This window comes from Gossypium arboreum, chromosome 1 (genome assembly GCF_025698485.1).
Source record: "Gossypium arboreum isolate Shixiya-1 chromosome 1, ASM2569848v2, whole genome shotgun sequence".
Classification (NCBI taxonomy): Eukaryota; Viridiplantae; Streptophyta; class Magnoliopsida; order Malvales; family Malvaceae; genus Gossypium; species Gossypium arboreum.
Window position 1 is genome coordinate 19329585 of NC_069070.1, and position 21394 is coordinate 19350978.

General features: G+C 30.9%; 1 protein-coding gene across 2 annotated transcripts; it reads right to left on the bottom strand.

Moving 5' to 3' along the window:
- Positions 1 to 15415: 15415 nt before the first annotated feature.
- Positions 15416 to 17386, bottom strand: LOC108482770 (uncharacterized). Of its 2 annotated transcripts, none has more exons than XM_053030224.1 (5): positions 17120 to 17386; positions 16396 to 16631; positions 16182 to 16299; positions 15888 to 15956; positions 15416 to 15604 (listed from the first exon to the last, which is right to left on the bottom strand). In XM_053030224.1, the coding sequence occupies exons 1-4, from the start codon at positions 17143 to 17145 to the stop codon at positions 15896 to 15898; spliced, it is 441 nt and encodes a 146-aa protein (XP_052886184.1). In that variant the 5' UTR covers positions 17146 to 17386; the 3' UTR covers positions 15416 to 15604; positions 15888 to 15895. The 2 variants fall into 2 exon arrangements, with proteins under 2 accessions (XP_052886184.1, XP_052886163.1); XM_053030203.1 differs by lacking the exon at positions 17120 to 17386 and adding an exon at positions 16733 to 16842.
- Between the last annotated feature and the right edge of the window lie 4008 nt (positions 17387 to 21394).

The window sequence follows — 21394 nt, forward strand, 5'->3', positions numbered from 1 at the left end:
ATTGAACAGATCATAAAACTGTCTCGTCTACATGCCCTAGTGCCTTAGGGAAAACCACTAACCCATAGATACTTAAAGTAAAAACATCCACTCTCTTCTTCATGTTAGGGTGTGCCAAAATCAGATTTCGCAAACTTCTCTAGGGAATACATTTGCTTTCTCTTTTCTATTTGATTCTAGCTGTAACCCACTGCTCACTCATTCCGGCGATATTCATCAATTTCTTCACAAAGGTTGGAACATTAGTGGCTCTAGAATAGGCCTTGTCAACCTGAACTCTTGGGCATCGAAGTAGGGCGGTATATTCTTCCACTATAGGCACCAGATCTATGTTTCCGAAAGTGAAACAACTGTAGGACGGATTTCAGAATTGGGCCAAAGCCCGAAACAAATGCATATCTATCTTGTTGTCGAGTAAGTAGGGTAGATCACCGTAAGTGCCGTAAAATAGCTATTTGACTTCATCACCCCATTGGACCCATATTTCCTTCAATTCTCGAAGATCATTCTGTGTCACGCTGATACAGGTGAAGTTCCATAACTCTGACGTATACCCCATTGTCAAGCTATCTCCCTTTTCCAATTGTGTTTTCTCTGACCATATACGGACAGCCGCATTATCCTCCACTTTATCAAAAAATCTGTTCTCCATGACAAGTTCTCTATTTAGTAATCGAACTCGAACTGACACCCTTTTTATGATGAAATGCCATGCAAAAACAACACAAGTTAGTACAATTCATATGAAATTAAAGCAAGCAAGAAATAACAAGCAGAACATCTATTCGGACGACCACTAATGGTTTGGTGTGGCTCTACTTAGGGTGGGCTCCTATAGGTTACTATATATGGTTCGGTTCTAAAAGACAGGGTACCTGAACTAGCAGATTCCTCGATCTTCACCCATTATAGGCTCATATAGACCAAGTTTAATTCAGGGGAATACATTTCCCTTTGGCTATACAGATATGAAAATCTCATGAAGACATAGGTACGGATGTATCCGGAAGCGATCTACCACCTTATACAGAGGTGAAAACCTCACGAAGGACTAGTTTCTCACTCCCACTTAAAGGATAAGACAGAGCGGTAATGCAAGTATCATGACTAAGATCACGAAGATAACAAATTGAAATGCAATGAAAGGATCGTATTTTAAATCAAATTTTCAATTTTCAATGAAAAGACATTTTATTTTGAAAACGAAAACAAGAGTCACCACCAATCCTTTTTTATGAGGTATGACCAGGTCACCCCATGATTGATCATTTTAATAAAACATTTTGATTTATTAAAACAATAATTTTAATCTACGAAATTTGAGAATATGGGTTCGGAAGTCGATTACGTACGAGGAAGGATTAGCACCCTTGTTAAGCTTAAAATTCGTACCTAGTTGATTAATTAATGTCTTATTGTCGAAAATTAGAAACTCGGAGAGAATTTAAAACACGATCCTTTCTTTATTGATGTTGAATTAAAAAAACTTGAATAAATTGAAAACAAACTTTAAAGGCTTTCTTGTCTCGAGATATCAAAATATCACATCCCGTAAGTTAGGACACGACATTTGAACCCTGGAAAATGAACCTGCCTTTTAATTGTTTTATTTTAAAAACGTACTTTGATTTTTAAAGGGTATTTGGTCATTTAGATCCAACAAGAAAAAAAATCGCGACCCCGTGAGTTAGTGCATGACTTTCTCGAGTTTCTAAATACAAAATTTATCCTTTATTTGAAATTCACATATTTTAAAATTTAAAAGAATATTTGGTTATTTGGGTTCAACAGGAAAATTGAAACCCTGTAAGTTAGGGTACGTTTTCTCGAATCTCCCAAATATCGGACATTGCTTGTTTTTTTCGAAAATTTTCCTTTTTATGAAGTTGGGTGAAAATTAATACAATATTTGAATATGCATGTGAATTGAAAATTGTGCTAACGAATAACAACAATGTGAGTGCACTAATAAACGATTCATAATACACCGCGATAATGATCACGTAATATATATCGATTTAACACCATGATTAACAATTAGAGAGAAACAAATGAATCATAATAAGAATAACAATATAATAGACGCTAATCATGACAAAAAAATCAATTTTAAAACAAAATAGGATAAATGGATAAATAAATAAACACATAAAAGGATGTTGAAGTAAATAGTGTATGAAACAACAAAAATAAAGGACTAAATTTAAAGAAAAATATAACAATTTTAAAATTATATTTAACTAAGTAAATGATAAAATAAGATACATGCATAAAATTTTAGGTAAACAAATGTATATACATAAAGTAGTAATAATAATAATAATAATAGAACATAAGTTTTGAAATACGAAAAAAATAGTAAACAAAAAAACACAAAAGCAAATTAAAAGGAAAATAAAAGAATAATTGGAAAAACTGAAATAAATGAAACATTAAATGAACAAAATAAAATAAATAAGGTAACTGTTTAAAACTAAGACTAAATTAATAAGTAATCAAATAACAAAATAATAAATGAAACACTTGTAGAAAAAAGGTTAAATAGACAAGGATTGAATTGAAATCGAATGAAATTTAGGGGTACCAATTATAAATAAATAAATAAATACTGAAAATGGCTAAAATGTGACATTCTAAACAATGACAGGACTAAATGCGCAATAAACCCAGGCGCTAAAACATGCGGGTCCTAGAATGGGTCAGGTCGGACTATGGGTCAGCCCAAAACGACACTGTTTCAAGTGCCTGACCCCTAAGACGGTCCAAGGACCAAATTGGAACAAAAATGAAATTTTGGGATAAAATTACAAAAATAAAAAAATGAAATAATACCAAATTGAAACTTGCTGTAAAAGAGGAAGGACTTTAGCTTAAATAGCCCATTTTCAAAGAAAACACGCGGATCCTTTAATTAGGTTGGGTCGTGCCCAGTTTGAGCTCTAAACGGTGTCGTTTTGGGGCTATTGGACTCAACCCCAAATGACGCCGTTCCACATGCTTATAAAAGCCAAATTTTCTTTTTAAAATTCATTTCGTTCGTGTCTAAAAAAAGAGAGAGAGAGGGGGGTTGGTTTCTCTAGCCAATGCGATTTCTGGCCACCAGACCACCCTTCGTTCGTCCGCCGACGACTTCCGTATACGGCGGTCAGATTAAAAAATGGGCCTTAAGGCTGTTTTGTCCTCCCTAGGCCCGATTCAAGGCCAAAAACCCCGATACTCCAACAGAAAGCCTCGAACCGACGAAGGGCCTTTCGGCCTCCGACCACCCTTCATCGGGGGTGGCTACCTCACCTCCTCCCTTCTGTTTGACTGTGTAAACATAAGAAGGTAAGGTTTTCTCGCCTTTCCCTCTTATTTGTTTGTCCTCTTTCTAAAGAAAATAAACACAAAAAGGAATCAAAGAGAAAAAGGAAGAACCGAGAACAAAAATACTACCCTGAAAATATTCTATTGCGAATATGTTTTTTTTTTTTGTAATTTCTTTGATTTTGGTCCGTAAAAAAAAATACAATCTGTTTGTGGCCTTTTATATATCTGAATGAAAAAGGAAAAATACAAAATTTTCTCTTTGCTGTGCTGATGTTTTTACATTTGCTTGCAGGTGTGGAGGACGTGGAGGTGTACGGAGTGTGCGAAGGCCGTATGTTGCGGTGATAGTACATGGAGGCAACGGCGGCACTGTGGAAACCTAGGGTTTTTTGAGAACTTTAAAATTTTGGCCTATCAGGCTTGTATAATCGGGCTATCCTTGTATTTTGGGCTAGGGTTTAAAATTTGGGCTTAGAATTTGTATTGGACTTGGACTACTGATTTGGATTTAATTTGATTATATTTTTTTTTTGGTTTTTTCTTTTTGTATCTGTATGGCCCTTGAAAGCGATTGGGTCTATTATACAAATAATTTTGTGTTCATTTTAAAATTTATTAAATAATATATTTTTATAAATTATAAAATATATATTTACTAATTAAATGATTGAAAAATATTAACTAATTAAATAAAAATAACGAGAGAATAAAATAATATTTTAAAAATAATGGAAATGAAAAAATGGAAAACAATTTATGGTAAAATATTAAGTACTTAAATAAAATAATTTTTCATTTAAATATGAATTTAGATTTCATCTAAAAAATCATTACTTTAATAATTCATTGTCTTTGATATGATATTTCACAACAAAATGATAAATAACATTCATAATTATGTAAATATTATTAAAATCAAATAATAGTAAATAATAATAACTAAACATGTCAAATAATAATGAAAATCATACATTTTTATTGATGGAAAACAAACCAATTAAATAATGCTAAAATATATTTTTAATAATTCTTCGATGTTATTTGAAATGAAAATCTCTTGCTAATTAATATATTTATAGTGCTAAATATTAGTTTTAATTGGTATATAAGCGTAACACTAATTAACGATAATTAATCTAAAATAATAAGTGTAATTTAATATGGATTCAAAGTCTAATTAAGTGATAATGTGGAGTGTGCGTCGTATTTACAAGACGACCACGACATCCCAACGAGTTGAACTTTTGATGAAAATTTGGGATGTAATTGACAAAAAAACAATTGGCAGATAAACGAGTTGAAACTGGGAATAGATTTTGATTCGGGAACAAAAATAATTATTAACAATGGAAAGAAAATATTTTCAAAGGAAAAGATGAAGAAGAAAAAGGAATAAATAGAAATAAGGAAAATAAATTTTATTAGGATTTGAAAATGAGTAATTTGAATTCTAGTTAGCATAAGAAGATAAAAGGTGATGGAACCTTCATTCTATTTGGATTTCGAAGAAGGATAAGATATGAATTCTAGATAAATTTGAAAAAGATAATCAATATCCTATTATGTTAGGATAAGGACTAAATGATAAGATTAAACAAACTTTAGGGCGCTATTTTGGCAATTAAACCATTTTATCGAAATTAAGAAAAATGGTAAGGGATTGGCATGGCTTGAACTTAGGTGTGTTAGGGAGAAAAAAAGCAAGCTTAACCATTAGGCTACAACCTATATTATATTTATTTTTTACCATAATTAATCTTATCCTAACTTGGTTTCCATTCTTAATTGCTCGAAAAATAAAGAGGAAAAATGCAAAAAGTGGGGTTCAAACTTTAACTTCCTAAGTAATTTCTTAAACTCTTAACCACTAATACTAAAACTCAATTCATATTATTTTTAGTCAATTGTATATATCTATTTTGTGCTCAGCTTGTCTATTCTTTATTAACTTATACTTTTAATCAATTATTTTATTTAACCTATAGTTTTTAATACTCTTCTATTTTATTTTTATAAATCATAATTAATACTCATGGTTAGAGGTGTTCATGGGTCGGGCCAGACCCAACAAAAAATTTAGGCTTGCTTGTTAGGCTTGGCCCCGGCCTGAAAAATGGGCCTAAAATTTTTCTCAAGTTCGGGTCGGATAAAAAATGTTAAAACTCGAGCCCCGACCACCAGATTAATTTTTATATTATTTTTAAAAATATAATACATAAAAAATACTAAAAATTTTAAAATAAATATTTTTCAACAAATTGAAAATAAATTTAAAAATTATATACACTTAAATAGCACTAAGATAGGTGTAACTTAACAATCAAATGCCTCTAAAATAGTAACAAAATTAACAATAATACAAAAGTTATATAATATCCAAATAATAACAACAAAATAGTAGCAACATAGCAGTGAAATGGTAGCAAAATAGTAATAAAAAAAACAACAAGAAAATAGGGGAAAAAGTAAAAAAAAAAGTAGTAAGAACAATAAAAGTAGTACTTTTTTTTTATATTTAAGCCGGGACAAAAAAAAGCCTTACCCAATGCCTGACCCGTTTTCTAAACGGGCCTTATTTATTTATTTTTCAAACCCTATTTTACGGGCCTATATTTTTACCAAAACCCTCCCACTTTTTGGGTTGGCCTTCTCGACCCGGCCCATGGTGTAATAGCCTGGTTTTGGGCTTAGTCGAAACAGTGATTTCGAGACCACAACTCCGAAGTTAGAGAAATTATTTTATTATTATTTTGGTGTTATAGTATGATTAGGTAAGTGTATGAAAATTTTGGTGAATTAATTTTAGCGATTTCATGCTTAATTGTGAAAAAGGACTAAATCGCATAAAGTGCAAAAGTCCTTTTTTGTTAGCTAAAGGTGTAAATTGACTATGAATCATAGTGTGGAGGTCTTTAAAGGGAAAATAGACCCTTTTGAGAGAGGTGGCTGGCCATGGGAGACAAAGGAATAGAAAAGTCAATGTTTGGTGAAATTAGGTGATTAAATTGAATAAAATAAAACAAATAGGATAAGTTGTCATTTTTCTCATCTCTCTCCTTCTTTCTCCACTGATTTTTTTTCAAGAAAAACAGCCATGGAAGCTTGAAATTTTCAGCAGCCTCAAACTCTTGCGAGTAAGTCTTCTTGGTGGTCTTTCTTTATATTTTTGTGTTTTTGGAATCCCTAAAGCTTAATCTAGCTATTAAGGGGACTATTTTGCAAAATGATTGAGAGTCTAGGGTTTTTCCATGAAAGCATATAAGTTTTTGACCAAAATTTTATGGAAGAAAATGGGTTATGATTGTGAAATAAACAACTTTTGTGAAAGGACTTCTCATGAAAACCCTAATAGGACTATCTTGTAAAGTTTATAAAATAGATAGTAATGTTTTGAAATAATGGGAATTTTGGGTTGCTATAAGAGTAAAAAGGGTTTGGGTAGGCCTGACTAATTAGGAAATTGGACAAAAATCGATTTCGGCCTAGGGGTAAAATGGTAATTTTATCCAAATTATAAATTTATTGAGCATTTAGATTTAATTGAAGATTAAATGACTAAATGTTTACATTTTAGATCAAGAAATACGAAAATCAGACTTGGACCGGGGGAAGGCCAAGCTTGTGGATTAAGCCGACTAATTGCTCACATTTTGTAAACCAAGGTAAGTTGTACGTAAATAATGCAATTAAATGTTATCATGTATTATATAATTAGTTTGGCACAAATTGTTGAGTTGTGATGAGAATGTGAATTTATGTAATAAAAACTTCTAGGTGAACATTTGGAATAGACTTGGATACTTATACCATGACATTGGGTGATATGTGTGCTAGTGTAAGACATGTCTAGGACATGCATCGGCCACATCATGAGAGCCAGTGTAAGACATGTATGGGACATACATCGGCCTCGAGATATACAAGCTAGTGTAAAACCTGTCTGGGACATGGCATCAGCTTGTTATGTGTCAATGTAAGACCTGTGTGGGACATGGCATCAACACTGATAGATGAGAGCCAGTGTAAGACCTGTCTTGGACATGGCATCGACCTTGTTATATGAAATTCAGTGTAAGACATGTCTGGGACATGGCATCGACTTGATGTGTTAGCCAGTGAAAGACCATGTCTAGGACATGGCATCAACATCTTATCTCATGTTTGGGGTTATTGGGTATCCTGTAGTATTCTAAATGGTTCAACGGAAGATTTATGATTTATATCAAGACGAGAAAAGTTATGACCATGTGGTGAGTGGTACAGGTACCTACTTGAGATGTATTAGATGTGGACTCAATACATGCTATATAAATTGTATTGGATGGTGATGAGTAAGTTGTGCTTATATTTATTTATTGTATTCGAGAACAAGCTATGAAATTGTTATGAGCATATTGTGGTTTGATAATTAGTTAATGTTTATTTACATGCAACTTACTAAGCTTTAAGCTTACCCCTTTTTCGTTTCCATTTTCTTATAGTGCTGCCAAAGTAGCTCATGGATCATCGTCTACGTCGGAGAAGCCAGTCACACTATCATTTGAAGCACTTGGTATAGTTAGTTCTTTTGTTTTGATTATGGCATGTATAGGATCTTTTAATTTTGTTTTAGTGTCACATTGTTTGGGGGCCAAATGTGTTGGCTTACTTTAGTATTTGACTCATGTTGTATAAGGCCATGAAAATGGCCAATATTGAAAGTTTTTATATGAATACAATAAGGTTTTTCATGAATGCGAAATTGTTGGTCTAGTTGAACATGTGAATTTCAATGTTTGGATAGCAAAGTGTATGAATTGGGTACTTAAGCATATGTGAAATGGCTGTGTGTCTCAGCCGTATGGAGGACACGGCCCTTGGCCACGGGCGTGTGCCCCTAAATTTTTACTAACGTCAGAAACAGAATGTCAAGGTTTTTAAGCACAGGCTAAGACACGGGCGTGTCATGGCCGTGTGAGGGACACGGGCCATGGACATGGGCGTGTGTCAGGCCGTGTAAAAATCCCTGTAGGTTCAAAATTGAAAATTAATTCACACGGGCTCAGGACACAGGCGTGTCCTTATGACTAGGTAAAAAAGGTAGCACGAGCTTGTCGCCTTTCCACACGGACGTGTGCCCCTGTTTCAAGTGACATTTTTTAAAGTTTTCAAAGATGTTTGGATTAATCTCGGGATATTTCCAAAATGTGATTTGGGCTCCGTAGGCCCATATTAAGAACTTTTAGATTAAGAGAGAAAAGTTTTAAATTTGATCTAGATTTTGTAACTCGAAAATGATTGTATGCATGTGTGTAAGTCAGGTAATGCCTCGTGCCCAGTCTCGACCTTGGACTCGGGTAAGGGTTGTTACACATGGGCAGGTCTACTCATGGTCAAGACTCACTATTAATATTTTAATTCACTTTTACCCTTTTTCCATTTAGGTCCTAACTAAATGAAAACACATCATTTTCAAATTAGTCCTTCTAATCAAGTTTCATTTATTTAAACTAACCCCAAATTGTTTTGGGATGTTATAAAAACTTTATTAAACCTTTTTGACTTAAGGGTGTAAAAAGCTTTCTAACTTTTTTTTTTATTTTAAAAAAGGAAATTAAGCTCCTACTTTTTTTTGCACTCAATTGAGTACTTTAACTTTCAAAATGCATAAAAAAGGCCCTCAAATTAAAAAAAAAACAATTAAGCACCTTTTTTTTTGCATTCAATTGGGTACTTGAACTCTCAAAATGCATCAAAAAGGTTATTTGATCGTTAACTTTAACAGTTGTCTGTTAAAATTAACTGTCCCTAATTTTTTTCGATTAAAGCCATCCCGTGTCACAACCACAAGTGACATGTGACAAAAATTATAAAGAAAATAGAAATCAATAAAAGTTATAAAAGGTTACTAAATTTTATTCAAATTTAGGAAAAATATTAAAAATATATAAAATTGTAAAATTTTATAAAAATCATTAAAGATTGTAAAATGCATTAAAAAAACCCCTTTAACCATTAACTTTAACCATTGACCATTAAAGTTAACGACCCTAATTATTTTCCAGTTAAAGCTATCACGTGTCGCAACACTGCGTGACATGTGGCGAAAAATGATAAAAAATAAAAATCAATAAATGTTATAGAAAAATTATAAAATGCTTCTTTTGGCATGATAATTTTTATAATTTCTTTATGAATTTTATATTTCTTTACAATTTTATAATTTTCTTGCAATTTTATAAAATTTTAAAACTTCTATATTTTTGCGATTTTTATAATTTTTTCTAATTTTTAATAGTTTTATATTTTTTATTAAAATTTAATATTTTTATAACTTTTATTATTTTTTATTATTTATAATTTTTTCCACATGTCACGTCGTGGTTGTGACACGGGGTGGCTTTAACTGAAAAAATTAGGAGCAATTAACTTTAACGGTCAATTGTTAAAGTTGACGATCAAAGGGCCTTTTTGATGCATTTTGACAATTTAAGTACCTAATTAAGTGCAAAAATATGCAAGGGCTTAATTTTTTTTTTTAAGTTTAAGGGCATTTTTTATGCATTTTGAAAGATCAAATACCCAATTAAGTGAAAAAAAGAGAGACTTAATTGCTTTTCTTGAAAAAGTTTGAGGGCTTTTTATACCCTTAAGCCAACCTTTTTCAATCATAAAACCCCATTTCACTTTCTTTCCTAAAGAATATAGACACCCAATTTTGTTCAACTCCCTTGATTTGAATTTCAGGGTGATTGGTATGTAAGTCTTTGAAAATGTTTGGACTTATTTGAATTTTTAGCTTAATCTCGAGATTAAATTAAATTTTTAAAATTCAGTGATGGGATAATTATGAATTAATCTTTTTTAGGAATTTAGAAGTTGTTATATGTTGTTGATGTAAAAAAAAAAGTAACGATAAAAGATAAAAATAGAGAGTAGATGTGCAAATATTTTTTACATATTTTAGACCTTAATTCACTCACATTTGCATTATTCTTAAGTAAGGTTTAGTTAATTTTGAGTTAATAGGTTCATTTTACAAATAGTTGTAGTTTTAGATTATTTTAATGTTTTATATTATTTTAATCCTTTTAAATAAATAATTTTTTCAAGGTCTTTTTGTAGGCATTGGATTTAGTTCAAGAGAGGAAAAACGATTTTGTAATAAGTGGAGTGAGTAAAAAGTTAGAAAGTGAAGAAGTTTGAATCTGCCTAAAAAGGTAGTGGTGTAGATTCTTCAAGCCATGGTCTTGGCCCAGTTTTGCTAAATTTTTTTTATTTCGATTATAAATGGACTTTTTGATTTTTTCACTACTGGTTTGAGATTTCGTCCTAAAAAGCCTTTAAATAACAGAAGAAAGGTGTTTCCTTTATTTTGAGAGTCTTTGAGTTTTATTTAGTTACTTTTCTTAATTTTACTTTGTTAGCCATATAACTTTTAACTTCTGAATTGTCTTGTGAATTGTAGCAACTATTTTATAGATTATTTAAGATTGTCATGCTTCGTCGCTATATCTCTTATATTGTTTGTCAATTTACAATAAGTTAACTATTTATGTGGTTGGGAAATTCATAAGTTAATGGCTTAGTATTCGAAACAAGAGTAGAACTTTATTTAGGATTAGGCCAAGGCAAAACTATCAAGCCATGGTGAGACTTGCTCGCTACACCTCTGAGATCGAGCCAAAACAAGTAGATGATGCTTTGAGGGATGTTAATTGGATTCAAGCCATGTAGGAGGAGATAAAACAATTAAAGAGGAATAAGATTTGGAAGTTGGTGCCTAGAACTACTAATTGTAACACAATTGACACAAAGTAAATTTTCAAAATAAAACAAATGAGCATTGTTGAGAATGTGCCTTAGACTTGCTGAATAATAGGTCTGTAGACCAAGTCTTCAGGGATTTTTAACTTTGTGGCATGATTTTATGAGAAAGTTAAGTGACTAGATATCAACAAGATATATTTTATGTTATTTTTTTAGCTATATAATCTGAACAATACAATAGATTATAGTGTGCATCCAATATATTTTTTCTTTCATTTTCATGTTTCATATTTTTTACTAAAATACCAACAATAGGTATTAGAGCTCTTATCTTAAAGGATCTGTGAGTTGAGAGAAACACATAAGTTTTAGACATGGAAGCTGACACAACGTTTTCTCATATTGTTTTACCAATTTTTTATGATGACAATTATCAAGTTTGGGCTATTAGAATGACAATCTATCTTGATGCGATGGATCTTTGGGAAGCAGTAGAAGAAGACTTCGATGTTTCGTCATTAGCAGCAAATCCAACAATGAATCAACTAAGGACTCACAAAGAGAAGAATACAAGGAATTCCAAAGCTAAAAAATGCCTTTTCTTGACTGTTCAAACAAAATATTTACAAGAATCATGAATTTGGGGTTAGTAAAAGAAATTTGGGACTACCTCAATAAAGAATACTAGGGCAATGAAAGAACAAAAATATGCAGGTGCTTAATTTGATCAGAGAGTTTGAAATGTTGAAAATGAAAGAGACAGAAATCATTAAAAATTATTTTGACAAGTTGAAGGGCATAGTAAACAAGGTAAGATTGTTGGGTAAGGATTTTTCTAATGATAGACTAGTGCAAAAAATTCTTGTCACTTTTCCTGAAAAATATGAGTCTAAAATTTCTTCATTAGAAGAATTTAAGGATTTGTCAAGTATATCCTTGGCAGAATTAGTGAATGCATTGTAGGCTTCAGATTAAAGGAGAAAGATGAGACAAGAAGCATTAGTAGAGGGTGCTTTTCGGGCAAAGTTTGAAATTTTGTGAGGTAAAAATTAGAAAACTAAAGATAAGACCAACAATAATAACAACAACGAGACATATCCACATGTCCACACTGTAAGAAGACAAATCACTTGCCAAAGAAGTGTTGGTGGTTGCTTGATATCAAATGCAGAAAATGTAGCAGTATTGGGCACATAGAACGAGTCTGTAAGTCTCAATAACATGAAGAGGCAAAAAATCTATTGAGCAACAAGAAGATGAGTTCTTTTTATGGCAACATGTTTCTCCAATGGTTCCTAGTTGATCAATAGCGGCTGCACAAATCACATGACCAATGACCCAACAATTTTCAAAGAACTTGATAAAACTATCATTTCCAAATAAAAGTTGGAAATGGTGAGTTTATTCCAGTTAAGGAAAAAGGAACAGTGGCTATTAAAAGTTTAACATGTTTGAAACACATAACTGATGTTCTATATGTGCCTAACATTGATCAAAATCTTCTTAGTCTTGGGTAATTAATTCAAAAAGGTTTCAAGGTCATATTTGAAAACAAATGGTGCTTGATCAAAGACTCAAAAGGTAGAGATATATTCAAAGTAAAAATGAAAGGAAAAAGCTTTGCTTTAAATCTAATAGAGGAGAAGCCAACAATGAAGCAATTACTACAGACTCCTCAGTACTTTAATGACAACATAGATGATGTTCCAATTTGTGACAAAAGATTTTTATCTAAAATTTATGAAAGGTGTAATGTTGCTATATTTAAGTATGTTGAGTTTAAAGAAGCTAAGAAACATGACAAGTGGATTGAAGCAATGAGAGAAGAGCAGTCCGAGAAATTCCAAGTCGAGAGACAAGGGGAGAAAGTCTACATGTTAAACAAGGCCTTATACAATTTTAAACAAGCTCTTGGGACTTGGTACAACAGGATTGATGAATATCATTTGAAAAAAGAACAGAAGATTGGTAAAATCAAGTCGATTTTTTGCAAGACTGAAGATCAAATTGCAGATATGTTAACCAATGCTCTTCCAAAAGTTAGATTTAAAGTTTTAAGAAATAAATCAGGCTTTTGCAATTACTAAGGCAAGGAGGAGTGTTGAGAATGTGCCTTAGACTTGCTGAATAATAGGTCTGTATACCAAGTTTTTAGGGATTTTTTATTTTGTGGCATGATTTTAGGAGTAAGTTAAGTGGCTGGATATTAGCAGGATATATTTTGTTATTTTTTTAACTATATAATCTAAATAATACAACAAATTATAGTGTGCTTCCAAAATATTTTTTCTTTCACATTTTTTTTGTTTCATATTTTTTACTAAAATACCAACAAGCATGACAACATAATCTGCAACAAGGCCAGACTAGTAGCCCAATGGTATACTCAAGTTGAAGGTATTGATTTTGAAGAAACTTTTTCTCCGATGGCTACACTTGAAGCAGATAGATTGTTACTTGTTGTGGAAACACATCTTAACATCAAACAGTAGCAAATGGATGTTAAGAGTGCATTTCTAAATGGATTTTTAAAGGAGGAACTTTATGCAGCACAACTTAAAGGGTTTGAGACTTCAACAAACCCAGAGCATGTCTACAAACTAAGTAAGATATTGTATGGTCTAAAACAAGCACCTCAAGCTAGATATGAAAGGCTATCTCAATTTCTAATTGCCCAAAGATTTCAAAGAGGGTCAATTGTTAGGTCTTTATTCATTCGAAGCCACAAATGCACTACAACTATGACTTAAATTTATGTTAATGACATAATATTTGGTGCTACATCAACAACTACAAAGGACTAATTTATAAAAATGATGTAAAGCAAATTTGAGATGAGCATAGTAAGGAAGTTGTCATATTTCCTTGAATCCCAAATCAAGCAATTGGAGAATGGGGCATTCCTATCTAATGAAAAATATGCAAGGAATATGGTGAAGAAGTTTGGACTTGAGAGTTCTAAGCCTGCTAGGACACATATGGCTATTAATGAAAATTTATATACAAAAGTTGACGAAGTACCCATTTTTGCAACCACATTCAAAAACATGATTGGAAATTTAATTTATCTCATAGTTAGTCGTCTCGATTTGTGTTTTAGCATGGGTATAGTTTCTAGATACTAGACTAATCCAAGAGAATCTCATGTCAAGGCATCCAAATGGATTATAAGGTATGTCTATGGAACACCTGAGCTTGAAATTTGGTTATTTAAAGATAGTGTGCTGAGTTCACTAGGGTATAGTAATGCTAATTGAATTAGGAATATGGATGATTGTAAAAATACATCTGGATGGTGTTTTTACTTAGGATCCAATTTAGTTTCATGGTACAACAGAAAGCAAGGATCAATCTCACTTTCTACACTAGAAGCAGAGTACATTGTTGTTGGTAGCTATTGTGCTTAGCTACTTTGAATGAGACATATGATGAAGGATTTTGGGATTGTTATACAAGTTGTCATGACCTATTGTGACAATACTAGTGTCATAAACATTTCAAAGAATCTATTGCCACATGCAAAAACCAAATACATTGATATCAGACACCATTTAATTTGAGAATTAGTTGAGAATGAGCTTGTTGAATTAAAGTATGTGCCCACTCAAAGCCAACTAGTTGATTTGTTCACCAAAACCTTGTATTCAAACATGTTTGAGAGTTTGAAAAGCTTAGTTGGGGTTTGTCGAGCTTGAAGAGTTGATAGTACATGAAAGACATCCACATGATTGGACTTGATGTCATTTTGATGTATTTAGGATAATTGTGTAGCTAATTAATTTGGTTAAATTTTTGTAGGCTAATGGAATTATTTTTGGAGATTTTTCTTTCTCATTATCTTGGAGGGAATTTTTTATCTTGAGAATTGTCAAACTTTATTTGCTATAAATACCACATTATATATCGTATAATTAGATTCTTTAAACATCAAATTCCCAAAAGCTCTTCTAGTCTCAAAGCTTTCAAATTATTGCTTCTTGACTAAAACCCCAACTTGTACCACAAGAAAACTTCTAGGTAACTCCAATGGTTCGAGTAAAAGCAACCTCAAAAAAAAAAACAATTTTAAAAACAACGACAAGATTAATCCACTGAAAAGGGGACTTCCAATGAAAAAACAAAGGAGGTGCACTTATTTAGAGTATTTTGAGAATAGATAATATATTATTCTAAAAAATAGTGCTCATTGTATCATACTGAATACAACTGTTTTTATTTTCAAAATACATCAATAATTATTGCATGTTGTAGCTACAAACATGTTGATTCTATATATATATATATATATATATATATATATATATATATATATATATATTTTAAAAGCTTATTTCATTATCCCATTTCATTAGATCACTTTTAATTTAAGTTAACCTATTATGATATTAAATAATAATAACATATAACTAAGTATATAATATATGTGATGTTCATATTTTCTAACAATCTCTTAATATATTTTCACACATAGTGATGAATCTAAAATACTGTCCTGTTTTCTTTGTAAATCTTGTACATTTCTTGCCCTTCTCAGCTCCAGTGTTTTCTGCACTCTCAACAATCAAGAATGGTATTAGTATCTATTACTTCGACTCATCAAAAATTTTAAAGTATTAATGAGTTAAATTAGATTTATATATGATATCAATATACTTCATATTTATCTAAGTCTAAATAAAATAAAAATGTGAACCCTTAAACAAATCTAATATGGCATTTTATGCCTAACACATATTTAAATATTGTACGAAGATATAAATCTCTAAAAGCCCATAAAATAAATGAAAAGAAGTTAGGAAAAATTGAATATATTTATGTGGAGCACATACAATAAGTTTTAACCGTAGGTTTTGGGCAACTTGTCACCTCCGCAAACAACTGATTTCAGCTTGTCATACCTGAGATGATTGAAGTTAGATGAAAAGGGTCGAAAATTCTAGCTAGTTTAAAGGATTTTAGGCTTGTTAAAGCATTTAACAACATATCTTTATTTGGCATAAAAATCGTAATTTAGTATCAGAATATTAAAAACTTACTTGCACTCGCTCACTTGATGGCTTGAGCTATTAGGACTCAAACTCTGTTCGAGAATAATTAAATGAATCAAGCGAACTAATACTTACCATTCATCTCCTGGTGCTATTGGAATTGTAGCAGATTGAGAGCTTGGTTTGGAATATGAATGTACTCTTTCTACTTCCTTACATTTATGTTTCATTGGCTTATCCTTGGAATTTTCCACTGTTTTTTTTTTTTTTTTTTACATTAGTTTTCATTAGTTTCTTCAAAAAATAGACATGTTTATAAAAGTTTATGCAAAATTGTTGGAAAAATTACCTGCACTTTTAGTTTTCTTGAGGGAGAATTGAGTGGTTATTCTATTAGAATGAAGCACACCATTCCTGCTATTTTCTTTCTTGAAGCTCCCTCTCTTGAGCTTCGCTGCTTTAGCCTCTTCGACTGATTGAATAGCAAATGCAGCCGCCGCAATGGCGGCTTCATGTGCGCCTGGTTTCGGACGATTATCTTCACCGTTTCGACTTGAAAACTGCTTCTGGAACCAGTTCTGTTTTCTAAGGAAACAACCAAAAAAAAAAAAAAAAAAAGTCAAAATGAATGTGGAATATGAATATATGTAGACACTTATATGTTTGTTCCACATTAAAAACACTACTTTAGGTTCAACATTTTGTGATGTTTTATTGTCATTTTGGGGACCTTATTTGCAGTACTTTAGGTACATTAAAAACAGTTCGTTCCAGAATATATATTTTCAGTTCAGATACTGTTTTTTTTTTCTCTTTGCTTAAATTTTAATCTAACAAGAATCTAGTTTTAAAAAAAGGGGGGAGAATCTGATAACTAATTCTTCTTTGCCAAGAACCAAATCGACGTTGGTCGGAAAACGGACTCCTTACATATAAGTAGGAAGAATGAAGGTACGGATACTTTAAATAAGATTATATTACGATAAAAATACACAAAATTAAAAAATTGTTATGTACTCCGATATGCAAATTATAGAACAAAAATAAAGAGTGATAGATGCATACATACATACCTGGTTTGCTTGAATTGATGTTCCATCTTCAGACAAACTTTAGATTGCACAACTCCCCTGTTGTGTAATAATCTGATTTTGTTCCCAGAAATGGAATGTATGATTTGCAAAGAAAACTTGCTAAGAACACATATTTATAGCTTCTTACATGAAAAAGGGAAGTGAATTAAGTCAAATTCACATGCACATTTGATGAAAGCTGACTTCCTTGCTTGCCATATTATTCACCTTTACTACAAAGTCTTATCTTAGGTATTATTTTTCGGTATTAACACATATTTATTATATTTAAAAAATTAATTTCATGTCAAACTTATACTTGTAGTTAATATTTTGTTTAATATTGTTCCGAAGTGAATATGAAAAACAAAGGGTTAATTTCATAAGAAACCCTTAAGTTATGACCTAGATTTTAAATTTGTTTTCAAATTTTCAAATTTTCTAATTCTATCAATTTAATTGTAAATTTAGGCGTTAAATATCACTTCAAATTTGATGTGAAGCATATTTAAAATATAGATCAAATAGTAAACACATAAGTACCTACTATATGGGCAATTTAAGTATGATGTGTTAAAATGAAAAAAAAGTAATCGTCCTAAAATTTTATTAATATCATGTTCTTTAATATGTCAAATTCAAATTACCCATGTGATAAATACACACATGTTTACAATTTAATATAGCATTAAATCTGGGTTGGATAGCTAGCTAATGAAGAATCTAATTGATACAATACCGATACTATATTTTTTTAAAATTTAAGGACCAATTTAGAATCTTAGTAATAGTTTGCGGACGTTTAATGAATAAACCCGAAAAAGAAAATGAAAGAAAGTAAGGTAAAGAAATATAAACAAAGTAAAAAAGAAAGAAGGGACCAATTCTTATTCCATTTCTTTTTCAGCTATATATATTCCTTTAGCCTCCGTTACCGTTCAATAAAAAAGGGCATATGAAACGCTGGCGAATGGATGGAATCTAGGGGCTTTGTTGTGGGCATATTTGAAACCAAAATTAATCCCACATCGCTAAAATCTCATTCTACATGGTTGAAAATAAGTGAACGGATAGCATGATTTGAAGAGAATACTTGGTGCTTCTGTTCGTTCTTTTTATTATTTTATAATGCCATATCTCTTTTGGATAGTTCCTCAGCAATTTCAGAACCATGATTTGTTCCCTTAATTAACAACTAGTGGCAGATAGATAGGATCCGCAATATCCACGTTAGTCTACAATATAGGTGAACAAACTTTGATTGGATTAAAAAAAAAATTAAATTTTGAGTTAATCGAGTTAACTCGAATAAGTAATTCGAGTTTTAAGTTTAAATTGAATTAAACTTTACTATTCGAATAACTCAAATAATTTGAATAACAGATTGGTGTAAATACTCTTTTGGTCCCTGTCAAGTTTGAAAATGAGCAAATTGGTCTCTCTCAACAAAAAATTACAAAAAAATTAAAATAATTTTCAAAAATTCAAAATATTTATAAAAATTTTTAAAAAAATTAAAAATATATAGAGAAAGTTAAAAAAATAAAAATTTTTATAGAATAATAATTTTAGGGACCTAAATAAGAATTAACGATTCAAGATTATCATAGTAGTGTATTTTTTTATTTTGCTTTGAAAAATTTTTCAAATATATATGGTTTCAAATTTATGTGTTCTAACATAGAATTAGTTATACTGTAATAAAATTTTAATTTAACATGTTTAATTTTTTAAGTTGAACAATTTTACTTGATTCGACTCAACTTGAATTTCATTTCATCTGACTTGATTAAAAAAATTTCAAATCGAGATAGGATGATAGAATAGGACTCCTGAACTCGAAACTTTTTCACTTGACTCGATTGAACGCTCACCCCTAGTCCAATGAATATTTAAATAAATGTACAATGATTTACACATGAAAATGAGTACTATAGATAGAGAGTTTTGAAAAAAAAAATTATACAACATTTAGAACTATTCATAATCTCTCCTTAACTCCTTAAATATAAGGATAAATGTGTTTGAGCGTGTTCGAGTTCACGTCCTCATGTACTGACAACAATAACAATACAAATCAAATTAAAATTCGGTCCGCAAGAGCTTTGAAATTGTAGCAACTCTAACTCTGATATTTCATTTAAATTTTTGTCTCTTTTAATCTTCATTTTAGTTTTAAAGACTGAAAAGGACAAAAAAAAAAATTAAATAAAAAACTAAAATCAAAATAAAATAAATTGTAATTTTGGTATTGTATATGCAGTTTGTGATGAAAAGGAGAAAAAGAGTGGAGATTCAAGTTGTTTTCCATTTTCCATTTCTTAAATTTTTTTAATCTCTTGCTTTACTTTTATTATATATAGGACAATAAAAGTGTAGATAGAAAGTGGAGGCACAGCATCGTCCTTCAATTAAATTAAAGGTAAAAAGTTAATCAATAAATGGTCTATAATTAACGAAGCGTAAACTTCACTTTTACGTTTAAAATAGCAAAGATGTGAATGGCAGTATGGAATCAATACAGAAGGATGGTTCGGTTTAACTATGAATATATTCAGTATGTCTTAAAAACCAAACTTTACTTATAAATAATATTGTGTATGAATGATCAAAAGGAGGGCAAGTTAACAAAGTATATAGATACCAATTGTCCAGCTGGACATGCAGAGCTATCGTCACTGCTACTTGCCAAGTTTAATTGATGAAGACTAAGAGTGCTCTCGTGTTATTTCACCCAAGGAACAATCTTGCATTGCTTCTCTTGTATTTATTTACAAAAAGTTTCTAGTTTCTGTATGAGTAGCCCGGCTGAGGAATAGATCGAGTTGTATGGCTGGATTATTTGCAAGAGAAAGGCACCAAACCTTGTGTAAGTCAATGCTTTAGTAAGATAGATGATTATGGAGAAAATATGTAAGAGAGAGGTCATACTTGAAGTGACGTCAAGGTCTGGTATCTAGAGTAGTTGATTCTCGGGTTGCTCGTTTAGTTGATTAATGATTGATTGATGTAATGTCTCCTATTTATTAAAGACGGTTATCAGCTCATTTTTCATACACGTCTACTAGTTGTTAGAAGCTTCTCCTTTTAGAGAGATGAATCTTTTTTAAGCCACATTATTATTAGGTTTTTTGAGCTTAAATGTAGTAATTTATCATATTTAATAAATTATTCAATTGATTATATAGTTTATTGATTACTTATATTAAATTACTAAGAAATTGTATCATAAGGATTGTTTTATGTGCTGAAAACAATTTGTGCTAGTTGGAAATTTAAATGAAAAATCTATAGTCCACGGAATCACCACGATCAAATGATTCATATTATATTTATTATGTTGCCCATAAATTCAAATCGGGAGACAGTTTGTCTTGACTATTGGAGTAGGATTGACTCCTAAGATAGAGACATAGATTTGATTATCTAGATTGACAATACATTGGACTGGACTCAAGATGAACTAATTTTAACTGCGTTTATAGATTAATTCACTTGTGGCATTCATTATGTATTTACCTTAATCTTTCAAAGTAGTAAGCAAAAGGTAGATAATGGAACCATAGTTCAAATAAAGAGTCAAAGGTATCTTCTTAAAGGTGTTATATGATTGGTGTAGATAAAATTTGGTCAAACTAATAATGACTTGAATCATTTAATGAATGGTCGATAATTCACATAATAATATATAAGGAAACTTTAAGAAAAATGATAAAAATTAGTAAGTCAACAAAATCTAAAAGGATTGTAGGTGCCTTACGAGGGTAATGCACAAATGATAAAATTATTAGACAAAAGGTTTTTAGATACAACTATTTGTAATTATATATATATTTGGGAGTTCAATCATGATACTTTAATAGTAAGTTTTGTGGTTTAGTGATAATGTAATTAATAAATGAAGAGTTGAAACTTAACCACCGTTATTTCAACTCGCAATATATATATGTTCAATTGATCCCTTTACTAACTAACTATAACTCTATAATGTTATTGTTAGAATTGAGTGACCCGAATCCTTCTTAAAATATAAAATAAAATAAAAGTAAAATCAATATAAATCTACACTTCTTTTATTTTAGAATAAGGTTTTTAAACCTTATTAAACTCCATCTATTTGATATTGATTAGAATAACGTGTTTCAATCTTACTACACTCCTATTAGAATATGATTTTACAATCCTATAAATAGACATATTATACTCCTCTTGTAATCATTCAAATTCGACATAGTGAATTATCTTCTCATCTACCCGTGGTTTTTTTCCTGAAAG